The sequence below is a fragment of the Taeniopygia guttata genome, chromosome 19 (genome assembly GCF_048771995.1).
Source record: "Taeniopygia guttata chromosome 19, bTaeGut7.mat, whole genome shotgun sequence".
In the NCBI taxonomy this organism is placed as follows: Eukaryota; Metazoa; Chordata; class Aves; order Passeriformes; family Estrildidae; genus Taeniopygia; species Taeniopygia guttata.
Window position 1 is genome coordinate 7,565,776 of NC_133044.1, and position 18,937 is coordinate 7,584,712.

General features: G+C 46.7%; 2 protein-coding genes across 3 annotated transcripts in view; one reads left to right on the forward strand and one right to left on the reverse strand.

The window, feature by feature from the left end:
* MYBBP1A (MYB binding protein 1a) overlaps nucleotides 1-2,093 on the reverse strand; it is a 55,368-nt gene extending 53,275 nt beyond the window's left edge. The window contains exons 1-4 of the mRNA XM_030287900.4: nucleotides 1,890-2,093; nucleotides 1,625-1,720; nucleotides 698-781; nucleotides 221-295 (exon numbers count right to left, since the gene is read on the reverse strand). Of these exons, the coding sequence (XP_030143760.4) occupies nucleotides 221-295; nucleotides 698-781; nucleotides 1,625-1,720; nucleotides 1,890-2,069 (435 nt within the window). The 5' untranslated portion in view covers nucleotides 2,070-2,093. The remainder of the gene's footprint in view (nucleotides 1-220; nucleotides 296-697; nucleotides 782-1,624; nucleotides 1,721-1,889) is intronic.
* A 2,687-nt stretch (nucleotides 2,094-4,780) lies between these two features.
* EIF4H (eukaryotic translation initiation factor 4H) lies at nucleotides 4,781-16,397 on the forward strand. 2 transcript variants are annotated; one of them, XM_030288173.4, is made up of 7 exons: nucleotides 4,782-4,956; nucleotides 10,282-10,463; nucleotides 11,388-11,452; nucleotides 11,561-11,660; nucleotides 12,329-12,394; nucleotides 14,249-14,407; nucleotides 14,528-16,397. In XM_030288173.4, exons 1-7 carry the CDS (start codon nucleotides 4,898-4,900, stop codon nucleotides 14,662-14,664), a joined length of 768 nt encoding a protein of 255 aa, XP_030144033.1. In that variant the 5' UTR covers nucleotides 4,782-4,897; the 3' UTR covers nucleotides 14,665-16,397. The 2 variants fall into 2 exon arrangements, with proteins under 2 accessions (XP_030144034.1, XP_030144033.1); XM_030288174.4 differs by lacking the exon at nucleotides 12,329-12,394 and having other exon boundaries at nucleotides 4,781-4,956.
* The last annotated feature ends 2,540 nt before the right edge of the window (nucleotides 16,398-18,937 follow it).

Sequence of the window (18,937 nt, forward strand, 5' to 3'; positions counted from 1 at the left end):
AGGAGTCTCCTGTACTATTTGACACAGTTCCTACATTCTACTCAGGAACAGACATTAAAAAGGCACAAAGAGTCCATGGATGACACAAGAGAAATGAACTGAACTTGATGCTTCAAGTGCCACTGCACTGATTACCCAGTGACACAGCCGTTCTCTGTCAATCCCCTTTCCACATCAGAAGCCCCAGAAGCAGAATTGGCACACCTGACAGCAGTGTTACCTTCACAAGCCGCCCAGACTGGAATAGAGCCATCACTCCAAAAAAGTTCCCAAAAGCTGCATTTCTCACAAGTTTCTGAAGGAAAAAAAAAAAAAAAAAGAAAATAGGTAAAAATCTACTTTCCTGAGAGACTAAAGCTCACATTCAGCTACACAACTACACAATCAGTGGAGCAAGATGGCAGGAAAACCCAGCCTTGAACACCTCACTATGGGAAGAGAACATACTGAAAAGCAACCTGCTACACAATGTTTAAGAACTGTCCTAGAGTACCTCTTCATCACACCGAAAAATCTCACCTAAAACAGGGCCAGATTACAATGTCATCAACTTGCAATTTTTTGAAATATTTGTTATTTTATTGTATTGCTTGCTTTAACACGAACCCCAAAGCTACACTATACACCAAGTCGTCAAAGAATAGAGAACAATTCATTTAAAGTATCAGTTGGCAAATGTTGCCATGAGCTGACTTACCTTTTTCACTGTTTCCAGATTGTGTTTTTCTTTTATCTGTTCCAAAATGCTGCACAGTGGAATTTCCTCAAAAGCCTGCAAAACCTGAGGAGAGAGATGGAATAGCTGTTTGCAGTTCTTCCATTTCATGACATTATCTTGGGTTAAGCTAAAACAGAGCTGAAGAGGTGTACAGCACAGCAGCAGACGTGCTGCTTTATCAAGCCAGAATAAAGACAACCAGATCAGTAAAGAACAGGAAGTAGGCTGGGAGAGCTGGGCTTGTGCAGCTTGGAGAAGGCTCCAGAGAGGATTTTACAGCTTCTCCCAGTGCCTAAATAGGCTCCAAGAGAGCTGCAAAGGAACGCTGGAGTCCCAGAGTCCCAGGAAAAGGAGGAATGACTTCACATTGACAAAATGCCAATTTAGGTTAGATGTTAGGAAGAAATCACTCCCTGTGAGGGCAGTGAGGCTCTGGCACAGGTTGCCCAGAGAAGCTGTGGTTGCCCCATCCCTGGAAATGTTCAAGGTGAGGCTGGATGGGACTTGGAGCAACCTGGTCTAGAGAAAGCGCAGATATCCACATCAACCAACCAAGACCAAGAGCAAGACAGTTTCAAGAAGTAGTAATAGTGCTACTATTGAAAACTTGGTCAAAATTTGTAAATCAAGGACAGTCCTTGAAGCAGGACTGTGTAGTATAAATGTATTGACATAATTCATAACTATAACTACAGTTCATAACTATAGATATTGGTATAGTTCATAACTTTATAAGTTTCTAAAACAGAGTAGCACAATTTAAAACTACGGTTATTGTGAGAGCCGTCCCTCCCATGTGCACACAGGAGCAGCCAGAAGGGCTCCAGCCTTGCACAGACAGCAAAAGTGACCCCAATCATGGACAGAGCCTGCCGACGGTTCTGACCCGCGCTGGGACACACTGACCTGCGCCAAGGCCAAGCTGAAGCCAGGGCGGGCGGCCTCGCGGGTGGCTCCCAGTCCCTCCACCAGCCGCTTCAGGGTGTACTTGAGTTCATCATCCTGCAAGAGAGACAGAGCTGGGCCGTGTCCGAGCTGCTCCGAGCGCGGCCCAGCCGCCAGACCCCCGCGCCCGGCCCGTGCCCCGTCCGCACTGCCGCGTCCCCAAGCGGGAGCGGAGGGACGAGACACTGCCCGCCCGCACCCACCGCCCCTCCGGCCCCCGCCTCACCTTCTTGCCCTCCCGCAGGTGCCGCAGGAGGCTCTCAGTGGCCGCCAGCCGCACCTCCTGCTCCGGCTTAGCGATGTCCCAGAAGAAGTCGAGGAAGGCGCGGCCCTGCCGCAGCACCCCGCGGGGGTCGGTCACGGCCGCGCCGCCGCCCCGCGGCTCCATCTGCTCCATCCCCGCCATGCCGCCACCGCCGCCGCACGTGGGGCCGCCCGCCCGCTCCGCCTCTTCCGGGGCAGCGGGACGGGCTCGGCCGCCGAGTGAGCCGCTCGCCTTAGTCTGTCCGGTACCGCAGTGCCGCTCCCCTGATGGCCGCGCCTCAGCGGCTCCCGGCGCTTCAGCCCCGCTCCCCTCAGCGCCTCCCGGCCCTTCAGCCCTACTCCCCCTCAGCTCCTCATGATCCTTCAGCCCTGTTCCCCCTCAGCTCCCCATGATCCTTCAGCCCCGTTCCCCTCAGCTCCTCATGACCCTTCAGCCCTGTTCCCCCTCAGCTCCCCATGATCCTTCAGCCCCGTTCCCCTCAGCTCCTCATGACCCTTCAGCCCCGTTCCCCCTCAGCTCCCCATGATCCTTCAGCCCCGCTCCCCTCAGCTCCTCATGATCCTTCAGCCCTGTTCCCCCTCAGCTCCCCATGATCCTTCAGCCCTGTTCTCCCCTCACATCCTCATGATCCTTTAGCCCCGCTCCCCTCACATCCTCATGACCCTTCAGCCCCACTCCCCTCAGCTCCCCAGGATCCTTCAGCCCTGTTCCCTCTAAGCTCCTCTTGATCCTTCAGCCCACTCCCCTCAGCGCCTCATGACCCCTCAGCTCCTCATGATCCTTCAGCCCTGTTCTCCCCTCACATCCTCATGATCCTTCAGCCCTGTTCCCCCCTCACATCCTCATGATCCTTCAGCCCTGTTCCCTCCTCACATCCTCATGATCCTTCAGCCCTGCTCCCCTCAGCTCCCCATGATCCTTCAGCCCTGCTCTCCTCAGCTCCCCATGATCCTTCAGCCCTGTTCCCCTCAGCTCCTCATGATCCTTCAGCCCTGTTCCCTCTAAGCTCCTCTTGATCCTTCAGCCATGTTCCCCCCTCACATCCTCATGATCCTTTAGCCCTGCTCCCCTCAGCTCCCCATGAATCCTTCAGCCCTGTTCCCCCTCAGCTCCCCAGGATCCTTCAGCCCTGTTTCCCCCTCAGCTCCCCATCATCCTTCAGCCCTGCTCCCCTCAGCTCCCCATGATCCTTCAGCCCTGCTCCCCTCAGCTCCCCATGATCCTTCAGCCCTGTTCCCCTCAGCTCCTCATGATCCTTCAGCCCTGCTTCCCTCAGCTCCTCATGATCCTTCAGCCCCGCTCCCCTCAGCTCTTCTCGGCCCTTCCTGTGTCCCCTCACACCCCGCTCCCCTCATGGCTGTCCTTCCCACCCCACTCCCTCAACCCCTCATCCCACAAAATCATATTGCTTTCCCAGTGTGCCACAAGCCGACCGTAACACACTCAACAGACACATGGATTTTTCAGAGTTTGGTATTTTTTTTTCAGAGATTGTTATTTCAGAGTTGCGTGAACTGCAATGCTCACTGGTGTTCCCCAAATCCAGCACACCCCACCGGGCTTTTCACACCGTTTTTTACACTCAGTTCAGACTTACTAACTTTCCAAGTACTGCCCATATACATGGGGATTGATTAGTAATTTACAAGTTGCATAACCTCAGCTAACTTGTAGACATTCCCCACAAGCTGAGGGGAAGTGTCTTCACAGGATCCTTAGAATTATAATGAACATAGATCAGCTATGGGACACATGGACCTTGAACCTTCTGCTAAGTTAGCAAAGTATACACAGATGTACACCAAAATCTGAATTTACTACATCCTTAATGCTCATTAGTTCCAGGATGTCCTTGAGTAAGGGATGCTAGCTGCTGCCTTCCCCATGGGTTGGGTCTCCTTTTTTGCTGAAAGTATGCAAAGATCTTACATTAAAGAACATTACTACTTAAGATAATCTTGACATATTCCACATTTTTCAACAGCCCTGCTCCCCTCAGTACCACGTTCCCTCCCTGGGACAGCCCTGCTCCTCCGCAGGGCTCATCGGTCCTCCTCTGCCCCAAGAGCTCCTGAGCTTCCCTGGCCCGGTTCGGTCTCTGGAGGGAGGCTGGGATCTGGGATCCAGGATCCAGGATCCAGGCTGGATCGATGGGGGACAGAGGGGCAAAGCCTGCGGGGTGAACTGGGATCGGCAGCACGGGATCAGGGACACGAGGTGTGGGCATAGTTGGTTATCATATGAGAATCTGTCGTGTGGTTTTATTAGAAAACATTACATTATGGCCTGGCAAAAGGAGACAAACCAGTTGGTACAAATGGTATTTTTTAAGGAGACTGTGGGACTCTCGGGTACAGCCCGTTGTCATAATTTGCAATAAAATCCAGCACTATCCTCCAGCAGCCCTGTGAACGCTATGTGTTGCTGCCAGACACCCGCGGGAGTGCAGGGAATGACCCGGAGCAGATCCATCCCTGCGATCAGTGTGGATGAGTGTGACACCCGCAGCAGGATCCATTTCCATGAGCTCTGTACAGGATCGCTGAGGGCTGCTCGGGCAATCAGAGCACGGGAGTGTCCAACGCCCATCGGAGCGTCACCGCAGCGCAGCCCGGGCACATCCCCGGGGGGATCCCCGACCGACACCGCGCACACCCACGGGCAGACCCCATGCAGATCCTCCGGCAGATCCGGAGCGGATCCCCGGGCGGAGCCGCGGGTGAATCCCGCGAGGATCGCAGAGCAGACACCGCCCGGATCCCCGGGCGGATCCCGTCCCGGAGCCGGCGGCAGCGAGCCGCGCGGGGCCCCTCCCGACAGGCAGCCGCGCGGACAGCCCCGCCGGGGCGGGGAGCTGGAGGCAGGCACCGCGCGGGGCAGCCCCGGCCCGCGCGCCGCCGTATAAAAGCGTTGCGGGGTCCTCGGGCGCGGTCCTGTCACGCTCGCACGGGGACGAGGCCGCGGCGGCGATGGCGGATTTCGATCCCTACGACGACCGGGCCTACAGCAGCTTCGGCGGCGGCCGCGGGTGAGCGGGGCCGAGGGCAGCACTCGGGGCTCCCCCCGCAGCTGGGACGGCAGCGGGGAGCAGCGGCCCCGGCCGGGCGAGGCGGGGGCGCGGCCGCAGGGCCTGGCCTGCCCCGCTCCGCGGGGATGGCGGGCGGGGGTTGCGGGACGGGGGCGCTGCCCCTGGGAACTGTTTGGGCTCGTTCTGCCCCCCGCCCGCCCTGCTCCGGGGCCTGGGGTGCCCTTCCGCTGGCCCCGCTTTGTGCGGCGGGGTGGGGGCCGCGGGGCTGGCGGGTCCCGGCCGTGCCCGCGCTGCTCCGGCCGGCGCCGCAGGATTCGGGGCCGGGCGGCTCGGGAGCGCCGGGGAGGGGCGGGAGGAACAGGGTGTCGCTGTTCCCGCCGTCCCGGAGGCGAGTGGAGGGGGGATTTAGGGAGGTGCTGGGCCAGAGCCAAGGAAGGCCGTGAGGAGCTTGTGCGGATGGGCGGAGGGAACGTCCCTGCAGGACTGGAGCGGGGCAGGAGGCCGCTGTGCTGGCGGGACGAGGCGCCCCCGGGAGCGGGCAGCGTTGTGGTGCCTGCGGCGGGAGGAAATGGGAGGCCTTTGTGGTGTCTCCGCTCCAGTAGAGCCGGGAGCCGCGGTCCTGCGTTATCCGGGACTCCGGGTGCTGACTGCAAATCCCTGATCCTGAGCAATCGGGCTTGTCTCCGTCTCCTTACTGAACATTGTTTAGGGGAGGAGCTACAGAGACAATAACCCGTAAATAGAAGTTTTTCTAAATTCAAGCTGGGAAGGTGCAGTCAAACAATTGATTTTTTTGGAGGCTGGTGCTGTTACAAGTTTCTCTGAAATAAAACAGTAGGCATAAGTCTGTGGAATAAACTTCTTTGTGAGCAAATCTTCACAAGTGTGTTACTCTATAATCTAATCTTCCAGGGTTTATTTCCTGATCAAGTGTTCATGCCCTTTTCTGCTCTTAGATAAATAACTTAGTTTTGTTTCAGACTCTTTAGGCAGCAGGGAGGAGCTGCTGGAGTTCGAACAGCAGTGAGTTTTCCTTGTCTTTGGAAATACTCTGACACTTTAAGCTTTTCAAGCTCATTTTCATACACTGATACTCTTTGTGTCTAACTCAGAGATTTCCCAGAGCAAACAGATGATGTAGCCACTTGCATTTCTGTTTTGTTTTGTTTTTTTTTTTTATTCTGTAACAAAATAGCCTTGCCAGCAGCCTGAAGTGATACTTGACTCATTATGAACTCAAATATTGCTGCACAGTGTATCCTAGTCAGTGTAGGCATATTCTGTGGAGTAATAAAATGCCAGGTAAAATGTTATTTAGCTTCTTATAAGAGAACTTAAATTTGCTGCCAGGGAAGATGTGGATCCTTGCTTGATAAACTAAAGGCATCCTGCAAATTAGTAGATGTCTTTACAGATAAGAAAATGTAATTATTCTAATGTACCTGCAGTTCTAAACATCAGATACTACTAACATCAGAGTCCAGTGTATGCTTCTATCTAGTTTATCATTGTCACTATTAAGTTACTAATAGCTAACTCACAATTTAGTCTGTGTCTATTGTATGAAGTCCTGTAATATATGAAGTATAATGAAAACATGACTGTTCTTGAAGGTTCTGATTAAAGAATCCCACGTTAATTTGAAGTGGCTCCTGCTCATTTTTAGGCACTCTAGGACTGTAGGAATAGTGTAACCTCAGCGGAGGTGTAGTAGTTTTTGTGGACGTTACATTTTGCATAACCTTTGGTGTACACAGTGAGTGAGCACAGGATTTCAGTATGCCAGATGGGAAATCAGTGCCCAACAGGCTCTAACATGTGAAAGTTATCTTTCTTTTCCTCATAATCATCAAAATAATGGTGGAAGAGCATCAAGATATGACTGGTGTGATGAGATGGGATTTGCTACACCTGAGATGTTTAGTGATGCACTGACTAAAAGCTGAATCATAATATTAGAGGATGCAGAAGTCACTTTATTCCTGGTGAAGAATGTGATGCTGACATAAATGACAAAAGGCTTACTATAAGCTTTTTAGAAAGTATTTTGGAGCCCAAATTTTGACAGGAAAACCTGTAGGTAAGTATACCAAAGCCTAATAGAAACTGAAACTGTAGAGCTTGTCAGAATTGAAAGGAGTGTTTCCCACTCCTAAATCACTGCTAGGCTGTTTATTTAGGTGTGGCTTCACATGCTGGGCACCCTACTAAAGGTTAAGATTCACCTGCTGAAGTGCTGCACAGTTCAGTGAAAAGGGAGAGTTAGTCCTTGTGCTTCTGGCAGTTTGGATCCTGTGTCTTACCCATCTACCATTAAAAGATTACTCCTAATTTTTAGGCTTGGGTAAGCATTTTGCTGAAGACATCTGATACTTACTCCAAACATGTCTTGGGTTGCTTGAATAAATTTGGTTTGAATTTAGTGTGGTGGTCTTGGAGGGTTGGCACTGTCATCCTGCTGATCCTTGTGCTGCCCCAGAAAAGCTCTAATGTCAGAACCCAGGGTAGGCTATTGGCTTGGTGCTGTGCAAAAGGCAAATCTTGAGCTTTGATCTCTAGGGAAAGGTTATTTAACTCAGATACTGGGATTCAAAATATCCTTCATTTTGAACTTCTGGCGGATACTCTTTTCTGGAGACGTAACTGAACTTTGCAAAAGAGTACCTTCAAAATGGGAGTTGAGTTGTTTTCTTCCCAGTATGACCAATGTCATTAACTCAGCCCACCCGAGTTTAATTAGGGGGGTGTTGCTAGAAGCAAGTTTCCTCTTCAGCTTTCTGCTTTGTTTTTCTGAGAAGGAAATCGAGTCATGTCTTTCAGAGTCTCACCGTAAGATGATATAATAATTATTATTACCTAATTGTGTCTAAACAAAAGTTTAGAGTGGGAAATGCAGATATTCATTCAGAACTCTGACTTGCCTAATTCAGATGTGTTTTCAATTATTTTTTTACTTTTGTCCTACTTCATTACAAATAAGGGGATCTTCTTCCAATCTCATTGTTTGGTTACTGAAGTCAGCCCTTTTATTTCACTGTTTCAGCGTTGGAAAAAATGTAGGGAAGTACAGAAACAGTTTCTTTTTCTGTTGCTATACCTGAGTTCCATAAGAAACTTGGTTTGAAACTCAGTGACCATTCCTGTTCTTCAAATGGAAACTAAAATACCAAAGTTATAGTTATAGATTTGGTAACTAAAGCTTTAATATCAAATTGGAGAAGAATATTTAATTTTCTGACTTGAAAATCAGTCTGGATTGCATAATAGGGCATGGATTTCCACACATGCAGGCCATGAAGTTCTGGTGCACTGTGGTAGAAAGAGGTTTGTCTATAGCACAGAAAATCCTTTTGGGGATTGAGAGTGTGGTTTTAGAAGTGGCTCAAATGGAGCTGAGTGGAGGTTGCTGATGGAAGCTGTAGTCCCAGCCTTGTTCTCATTCCTAGCTTGGCAGAGTGCTCTTTGCAGCTGTCCTGATCACCTTGTTGGCTGTGGACTCAACTCCAGGGTGGGTTTTTAGGTGATTGTCCTGAGAATATGTACAAGGAGAGAATGATCCTTTGAAACTCAGTTCTGATGTTCTGTAGGACTTAAACATTCAGATTTTCTTTTTTTTTGGATGCAAGTTAAATGTATGGTGTGTTAATAGCTGTTCCTAATGCTGTAAATGATAAATGAGGACAAGGCATGGAACTGATTCTATGAATTATGCAATTATTTAGAACAGCAATTGAGCTTTCTTCGAGTTCCTCCTTAAAACTCAGTCTTCTGACTAAAGGAATTCAAAACTATTACAGCTTTAGTTCTCCACTATGTTTTTGACTTGTTAATGAGACAAAGGCAGATGAGGAATATTGTCAAAAATGCAAACCTGGGTGGACGCTAATTAAAGATATGTAGATTATGGTTCAAGTAGATTTAGCAGCATGTTGATAGTGTTGGTGACAAATGATTCTTGCATGGAGCTGCTAAATAAGGCACAAATGACAGGCTCACCTAGGAAGAAATAAGGAATCTTATTCAATCTTAATGCATTATCTGATTCATTACTAGTAAAATATTTATTTTATATTAATGAAAAAAATTATTGTCAAGTATCTTGTTTGCCCAATGAATTTTTTGACTGCATGCAACCAGCCCGAATAAAAGGAAATTATAAAATTATTTGACCTTCTGGATTTTAGGAAGGACTCTGCAGCTATTTAATTGGTCCATGTCAGATTGGCAAATCCTGCTTTGGTATAGCTTGTGTTCCACCGTGGTTTTAAATGCAAGGGAGCCTCAGGGAAAGGGAACAGACACAAGCAAAGCCCAATAGAAGGAGGGTGATAAAGGAAAGATGGACAGAGTAGTAAGTAGATATTTCAGGTAAAGGTCAGAGATTGCTTATGTAGGACAAATGGTGTTGGAGCCAGTGGCATCCTGTTCAAGTCTAGGAGCTTTGACTTCAGGTTGCCTTGTACATACTTTGCTGTCTGTACAGAAATTCCAAGTTGGCTGTTGAAGATTGGGCTCTGCAGGAAGTTCACGCAGATGTGTTACCTTAGTACAGTAAAGAATTTAGCTGGTACAGTTTAGTTCCTCAGCACGCAGTGCCAAGAGTTTAACTGCTACTGAGAGATGAGAAAGAGGAAAAGACCACCCAGTTTACCTTTAATTCAAATGACAAAATAAGTGAGCTACCAGAGACCATGTGATTTTTTTTCTGCCTCAGAACCCTTTGTTCAACCAGATCTCTTTTGTGTTCAATTCAAAGTATTTCAGTCCAGATAGCCAACAATTATGGCCACGGCTTCAGACTTAGGGGAAGGTGTTTCTATTAAGCTAAATGTTGCTGAGATAATTTGGATGATTGTGGAGTGGATGTTAGTAATATACTCTTTAGTTAAAAGCATTGGAACCAGCATAATTTCCAGATAAGCTGACAAACCTGTGCCATACAAGTATTTCTTCATTGCCATAAATTATTCTTAGAATTGATTCTAAGATTTTTTTTTTTTTAGAGGTATTGTTTTTGAATAGGGGACCTTAGAGGAAACCTTATGTTGCTTTCCTTAGTGAATTGTGTGTTAAGAAGTTAATTCATCACTTGGTTAATTAATTCACCTGGTAATGTATTCAGTTTCTCACTGAAGTACTGCATTAGGTAATACTGGAAAGGAGCTGACCAGCAGTTCAGGTGGCAGGTACAAGCAAAATGGTAGAAAAACTAAGCAAAGCTGTGGGAAAATGGACTTGCAGCTAAACAGAGCACCTGAGCTCTGCAATGGACTGCACTGGCTGTGCTGGGAGACAGTTCCAGAGGAACTGTGCTTTTTCCAACAGGTCTCGTGGTGGTGGCCTTGGTTCCCGCAGAAATAAAGAGCTGCCAACAGAACCCCCTTTCACAGCGTATGTGGGAAATCTGCCCTTCAACACTGTCCAAGGAGACATAGATGCCATTTTCAAGGATCTCAGCATAAGGAGCGTACGACTAGTCAGAGACAAGGAAACAGACAAATTTAAAGGTGAGTGTTCAGAGCTGTTTGGTGGTAGATGAAAAATCAGTAGGAAAGAAAGTCACTTTAAAAAGGAATTTCAGTCTAAAGCACAATTTTCTGCTGTTAGTTTGACTTATGCAGTTTTTTTTTATTCACTGATGTGTAAGTGTATCATTTGAATGAGAGTCATTGTTTCCATCATCTTGAGATACAGAGTAACCTGAGTGAGGAGTCAGTATTTGCCCTGACATAACAGAACTTTCTGAAACCTTGCCTGGTATGAATTCTACCAGAGCTGACCCACTTAAATCCTATGACCTTAAGTATTAAGTAATTCCTTTACATCAGAAGACTCCCATTGCTTCAGCTTGTCTTTTTTTAGTAGACAGGGAGAAAAAGCAAGTAGATAACCCATTCAGGCAGTTGCTTTTGAGGACGCAAATTCAACTGCTATGGGTACTGTTTGGAGGAAATTGACTATATTTATAAGTTACTTTATGGGATGAAAAGACTTACCTTGGATAACAGAGGGCATTTGAAAAGGAGTAAATCCACTAAATGATGTGATGACACAAAATCACATTGCTGACCACATAAGTATTTCAATTTGTTGTTTAAAAACTCTAGGAACGAAGTGTCAATATTCAGCTGAATAACTGAAGGCATAGATCAGATCTAATCTATAATGAGAACTCTGTGGAAAAGGGAATTGGGCTGTTGTTATTCACAGAGTGCCAGAGTTCTGTTTTTGGATTTGCCCCATCATTAACAGGTGCAGATAAATGTGTTCATTGTTGATGATGATGGGTTTCTAAGACATGTGCGTGCATCTTGCATGTGCACATCACAACTCATGTTTAAAAGAGGAGGCTATTAGCAGGCATGCAGGAAGGACTAGCCTCTTACAAAGGCCTTTTAAAGCTCTATTAACTTGAGATTTGTTTCTTACAGGATTTTGTTACGTAGAGTTCGATGAGGTGGAGTCACTCAAGGAAGCTCTTACATATGATGGTGCAGTAAGTACACTTACAATTAATTTGTGAAATCTAAGAAAAGCATAAGTCTCAAACTCTTTGGCAGCCCTTATGATACATCCTGAACAGATTCTCCCCTTGATTTAACAGCTTTTGGGTGACCGATCACTCCGAGTGGACATAGCAGAAGGCAGGAAACAGGATAAAGGTGGCTTTGGCTTCAGAAAAGGTGGCGGGCCTGATGACAGAGGTGACTTCCATTTTCCTAAGTAGCTTCTTAAATATGATGGTTGTAGTTATGGCTTCTGGTGCTGACTAATGCTAAGACAAGGCATGCAAGTGAACATGAAGATGATATTGAAAGGTGAACTTTTGTATGTAAATATGTATGTGTTTCTAACCAGCTGCTGCTGCTGCTCGTGAGGTGTCTGAAATTTAGCTGTGCTTTGTATCTAAAGGCTGGATGTGTTGTCACTCCTAACTCAGGAAGTGAGACCAATACCCCTAATAATGTGTTGTGTCTTGCAGAGGACAATGATAAGCCCAACAGTCTGATCTGCTACTATTTTATGATGATGTATGAAAAGTGAGTAAGCACATGTAGACAAGTGCTTCTTTTGGAGTGTGTCTCTTGTTCCAGTGTACAAACATTCTTGCCTGTAGTTGAAGGTTGGTTGAACTGGACTCACCAGAGGTTTCCATTGAATGTGAACAGAAGAAACATTTCTGGCCACTTATTCTTGGTTGACTTAAACTGACTGTTTGTTCCTGTGCAATGGAACTTGGTAGTACCAAGAGAAAAGGCTTTTCCAGCAGCATAACTTTGACTATTGAAGGACTGAAACATTGGTTTGGTATTCCCTTGCTCAGTCTTTCACACAGCTTCAGACTTGAACACAATTGTGGCTTTTTTCCTAGGAATGGGAGGAGGTTCCAGAGAATCCAGAGGAGGTGGATGGGATTCCAGAGAGGACTTCAATTCTGGTATCAGTATTAACACTTATACAGATAGGAAGCCTAAAAGGCACTGAAATGTTCTCATTTTCATTTGTCACCGTTACTGGTTTGATTGAATCTACTGTATGTACCAACTTAGACATCCTGCAGCTGTGATGGTATTCCTCATGGGGAATCTTCTGTTGCCTTGAGAGGAAAGTGTCTCAGTAGAAAATTCTATGAAACAACCGTAAATGACAGAATTCTTGTCCAGATGCAGCCTATGAGTGACTGTTTTAAGCATTTCTCAAGCATACAATGAAGTAAATTTCTGAATAGTAGCAGAAACAGATCATGTAGGAAGGCTGATATTCTGTCAGAGCAGCGGCTTTGATCTTTTCAAGGAGATGTCATGTCATTATGTGTGTGTCCCTGAAGTAACTGACTTCTCCTAAGTCAGATTGCTGTTCCAAAGCACTTGTAAATGCAAAATGTACCAGAACTTTTAGATCTGTTTTGGTAATGTAGGTGCAGCAAGTGACTCTGCTTGCTGAGTGGAAGGTAGTGACAGAGCCACCGGGTTTGCTCTTAACTTCCAGTCAGTTCCAGCTATTAGAATGCAGGGTGCCATTAACACAATTGCTTTTGTCCTCTGAACTCATGGGTTTGGTCCATTTTCTGATGAAGAGATGTTGGCAAGTACAACTTTGCAATGTCTGGTCTCTGCGTGAGTGGCATGAGCGATGTAGGAGAAGCAAAGTGTGTCCTTGCCCCCAGCATGGACTGGAGCATGATGCTGGAGAGAGGAGCTTGCTGCAGTGCTGCGCTTAACCTGCCTTTGGAGCTAAGCATTCTGTGTCACAGCTTCCTACCTTCTTTGGCAGCTTCTCCAAACGTGGATGCATTTCAGCCTGTTAAATGCTGGATGAGTGATTCGTGAGCCAAAAGTTTAGCATTTCAGTCTTAGCTGCTACAGAAGCTTTTCTTCTCAGGTTGTACAGCCTTGCTCTAGATCAAGCCCTTAAAGATGGTTTGTTTGGCACTGAAGTAAGTAAGGACAGCTTTGCAACTCTGCCAAATACTTAAGTGGAAAGGCAAATCTCAGTTGGGAACCAAACAACTTTCTCTTCCAGGCAGCTTCTGAAAATCTGAGTGTATTCCCTGTCTGTATGCTGATAGCCTGAAGTATCCGTCTCCCACTGAAATGCAAGTGGTGGGGGCTTGGAGAGATACTCAGGGGTAGTCACTGGTACAGACTGGAGCTCTGGTCAGTGACAGATAGTTCTTGATTTACCTTTTTTTTTTTTCCTGATACATAAACTGAAGAAATTCAGTCAGTTTAAAGTCTGATTATTTTCCCCCCCCCCACCACCCCCAGTCCTTTAATTAATTTAGTAAATGACTGGTCGATTTACAGTACAGCTAAACAACCCTGGGGTTTTACTCTATTTTAAAGTGTATTTCACTACTCCCCAGCTATTTTCCAATTTGCTCCTGCAGATTGCATGCTAAGACTGCAGCCAGTGTGATGATCTAGCTATGGAAGTACTGAGTACTTGTAGTGCTGTCTCTCAGCTCAGCTAATGATGTTAACAAACTCAAGTTTCAGCCAAGGTTCATATTTTAAACTCACTTGACCCACTCTCCAACACTCCAGTAAGCCTCTAAGTGGATAAAGCACTTTCTGAACTTGGCAGGGTATACTTGGTTTCAAATGGAACTCGAACAACTCCTCCAGAAGGTGCTAGAGCTCTGTGAAACAATCTGTCTGCAGACAAAGGCTCTCAGTGCATCACCTTGGACTGACAGCGGTGACTAGCAAGGTTTTCCAGTCATCCAGATAAATCTAGATTAAATACATTGCAAAAGATGCTCTTTAAATTCACTGTCTTCCATCTTCAGGATTCAAAGATGATGACTTCTTGGGAGGTCGGGGTAGAGGAACCCGCCCTGGAGACCGGCGACCACCAGGTGCCTCCATGGGAAGTGGCGGCACTGGTCGCTTCAGAGATGGGCCTCCCCTTCGTGGGTCTTCCATGGACTTCAGAGAGCCAACAGAAGGTAAACCCCTACTGGTGTGGTTTGGCCTTCCTCTGCAAAGGAGACTCCTGGTTTCTTTGTCAGGCTAAAGCTCCTGCCCTTGCCAGGCAGATCTCACAAGTGGAATGTTTTTCCTTTCAGAGGAAAGAGCACAGCGGCCCCGACTCCAGCTCAAACCTCGAACAGTCGATACTCCCCTCAATCAAGTAGCCAATCCAAACTCTGCGATCTTTGGAGGAGCCAAGCCCCGGGAGGAAGTAGTAAAAGAGCACGACTGAGTTTGGGGTTGAGAGGGAATGGGGAGGCGGGAGAAAAAGCAAGACAGTACAGAGTGACTAGCTCTGCTGGAATGTCAACCCTGCAGTTTACCATTCCTACCATCTGGTATTTGTCCTCTTTGAAACCGAAAACACAGAGCTTGTGAATGCATGTCAGCTGTTAACAAGTGGTTTTTAGTACGTTCTTGGCTTTGCTGTATCTAGTGCCTGCTTTGTGCTGAGTTTCCCTCTTCTGTTTCCTTCCAAGCAGCACAGTTGCCAGTAGATAAGGCAGTGTGGCTGCTTCCACAAGTGTGGAGGTCTCTGGACAAAGGTGCTGCTTCACTTCTTCCTTTCTGGGTTTGTTTTACTTTAGAAGCACAGGTTAGACTTAGTTATTTCCCTGTATTGTTTCCTTTTACTTCCTCAGTGTTCCTCTTCTGACTTGCATGTCTCGTTCTGTATTGCTGTGGCTCTGAAGAGGAAAACTGAAGAGTCCAGATGAGTTGAACAGAAATTTACAGTTCTAAGCAAGTAGTGAAATACCATTTATGAGAATTGGTGATAGTCACTGTTCACAGCAGAGCCCCTTATTAAGCTCTAAAGGGGGGCAGCTGCCCTTTCACACGGGTTGCCAGGAAGGATCAATTTAATGGATGCCTTGCCTGACAAGCCTGGTGAATAGCTGGTGGAATCAGTATGGATAAAGCCTCTGCCAGCAGCCTCTTCCTGCTGGCTCTTGACTTCCATATGGTATGATGCTACTACAACTCTGAGCTCAAGGTTAGTGCTGCAAAGCCATGCCTGTTTGAGCACAACTGCTCACTGGCTCTTTCTGCTTACTGTTTTGGGTTTTACATGTTTGGTAAATTTTTAAATGAAGTTTCTACAAATAAAATTGACTTTTTTATTTTTGTTGAAGGAGTGTATACTTTGCCATGCAGTATTTGATCATCACTATCCCCTGTGTTTCTTTGCCCAGTGGGGTACAGTTTTAGGACCTCAGCTTTCAGAATACCTTGAAAATGGGCAGATCAGAAATCTTTCTGCTATAGATTCTTATGTGGAAGTTTGGGTAAAAAGCATTTCTTGTTACTACACCTCTCTTCCCTTGAAATGTTTCTTGTCAGTGTTGTGTGGGAGGAGGGGAGGGGAGGCTGAAGGAAAAGGAGAAATCATTAATTTTTGAAACCAAAACCTGGTTCTACCACACTGAAGTTTGGACAATGTCCAGTGTATGGGAAAGCTTGGGCCCATATTGCCAGTGCTGAGAGCCTTCAGATAAACCAGCCAGCACCCCAGAGTACTTACAAGAGGAGGTTGGAAGCATGGCTGCCCCACTGCCAGCACCACTGCTAGTGTTGAATTTCTTCCCTAAGGTTCCCATTGTAAGTCAGAGTCCCAGCAATTTACAGAACTACTTTCCTTCTTTCTGCCTTTCACTTAATCTGCTTCTGAAATAAGAACCATTTGTCTAACACTAATACTTAATTTAAGACAGACATGCATTTGTGTGGTTGTATTCCAAACCAATAATTGATCTATTTACATCTTCAATGTGGAAAATATTTTAAGAACAAATTCCCATATAAAAACTCACTTCTAGTCAAGACAGTTGACTTTTAAATGTAAAAAACAAAGGAGGAAAAAAAAGAATTCCAAACACTTAGCACATTCTGCTTCATAACAAAATAAATTTATGGATATGGTATTTTGTGAATGATCTTTTAAATAAAAGAAAAAATTAAGTAATATTTAACATTGGTCTTTATTTGAGTCTACTCTACCATGTTTTCCCCCCCTCAGTTTTCAAATATTGTGTTAATTTGTCCCATTCTGATACAAGATAAGGGGGGGAAGAGGAAAAGATAAAGGGGAGGAATCTAATCTAAAGAGTGCTGAAACACTGAAGTAAAAATTAATTATGGGTGGAAATGAGCCCAACTTCTTTGTCCTGTGACTTCAGTGTCACTTGAGTGCATTGCTAAGGCTGCCAGGTGGGATTTGGAATTCCTGCAGCTTCAGGTCTTGCAGCTGATCAGGCTGTGCTCCTCCAGTGGGTGCTGCTGCCCTGCAGCTGGCCCAGGCAGGATGTGTCCTTCAGTGTGAGTGCTGAGCAGTGTCATGTGGGCTTTGTGCTGAGACAGAAAATGGATCAACAGCTGCTGTTCTGCCAACTTCCTCCAAACTTTTCCAAGTGACCCATTTCCCACTAGGCATCATGGTTAAGGAGGCTGCTGCCCCTGGCTGTGGCTGGCCTGTGCTTTCATGTACTGCAGGGTAAGTTGAAAGAGGTAGAGCCATGTTTTTATTGAGGACATGAGCTCTGACCTGCCTGCTGGTTTTGCTGCTTTCCATAGCCTGAAAGGATGGAAAGTGTTCCTGCTTCCAGCTACTCAGTCCACCCTGTCTTTAGACCTGCTCTTAGCACAGCTTGAGCAGAGTCCCAGTCCTGCACTGGAGCTGGGTGTGCCAGCACCTGGCTGTCCTGTGTCACCCTGAGGAGCGTGGAAGAGCAGGGCTGGGTGAGAGCAGGTCCCCTGCAGCTCATGCCACACCTATACACAGCTGCTCTGTCAGTTTGGTGCTGCTGGAAGCAGGGATTTCATCCCTCACGGAGAAAAGGAGCCCTGATGAGAGAGGTGGCAAATGGGTCATCTTAGTTCTAGATGTCTTTTTCTGTATCTGCTAATACTGGTTTGGTTAAGGGTTTCCCACTAGCGAATGCAGCCTGATCCCAAAATCATTGTGGTTTTTTTTGGTTTTTTTTAAGAGTTTTCATATGCATTGCCTGGTTTCTTTGGACCATTCCACACTGTGCTTCCTATGTGGCTCAGGGTCAGACTCCTCCAGTCCTTTTTCTTTCCTTCCTTCAAAAATTCAGTGGATGAGCTTTTTCCTATACAGGAGCTTATCAGACCAGCTTTTGTCAACAGTTAACACAACTATATTTAATATGTGGATGTGGCATTTAAGTTTTGTAGGAGGAAGGAAGATTATTTTCTTCCCATCCTACCAGGAAAAGCAGCTGAGGTTTAACCTGCGATGCTTAACTTTACCTGCTGCTGAAAGCTAAGCCTGGCATGGCAAAGCCCAGCCTGAGGAGGTACCAGCAGTGTAGCAAATGGATCATTCACTTTGTGGTTGTTCATCTTCTCACTGATTTATTTCTGGTAGCTGTGCAGTGCTTTCTTCCAGCTTAAACTTAGAAAAATAAACAAAACTAAAGGCAGGAAGGCACCAGGCAGGTTTTGGAAGTGGAACTGAGTTTGCTTTGCTACTGTAGGAAGTGCTTTTCCATGTTACTCCAGCAAGTGGGGAAGGTGGGAGTCTGGAACAGCTGTTGGACACTGCAGCAGGGGACAGTAGCATTTAATGTGCTGCAAAACTCTGCTGTCAACCACCAAAAAACAACCCCCACTGAACTCCTGAGTCCAGGAATGCCCTTGGGACAGCTCATCCCAGTCCTCAGGGCAGCACCCAGTGCTGGCACGGGTGTGTTGCCAACTCGCTGGCCTGTGTAAACCTGGAGCAAATTCTGAGAGGGCTCTTTGTGCTTGTGGCTGTCAGGGTTGTTCTGGTGGCTGGAGAAAGAGGTGGAGGAGCATTCACACACTCAAATAATGGGCTGGTGATGGTAGAGTCACATTAAATTCATGCCCTTGAGTGTGGCTTACTGGCCTTCCTAAAGCAGCAACAGCTTGCTCACCAGTCTGCTATAAATCTCCAGTGCTGACTGGATTTCTGAAATTCTCCAGATGTCCCGTGGCTGATAATGACTGTGGCCAAGCTGCTGTCCCAGGGCAGTTTTGGATGATACTGATACTTCTGACTTAAGAACACTGTTATAGTTTCAATCCTGACTTTAGTACATAGTTTAGTAGAAGCATTTGCTGCCCGTAGTACTCGCTGCTGACTTGTCTTCAGGAAAGATGATAAAACTGTGAGAATTTTAGAGCAAATCCTGTAATATTGCAACTCTTCCTATTTGTAGGAAAGATTTAATACTGAAGCCAGCAAATTTTGGAATACATGTGCAACCTCTTCAAGCAGAGTGCTGGCATGTTGCAGCTTGCAGAGCAGCCCTTGTCCTGCTGCCTGCTTTGGACAGATCTGCTCGGAGTGGCTTTGCTGGAAACCCCTGTTCCCCTGGGTGTGTTTTGGACACCAGCTCTGTGTGTCAGGTTGGCTCCAAGGCGTAGTCACAGGTTTTCTGTGCCAGCCCCATCCCCTCTCTGTGCACAGAAGCTGTCTCGTGGTTATTTGCACTCACAACGAGCAAAGGAGAGGAGCT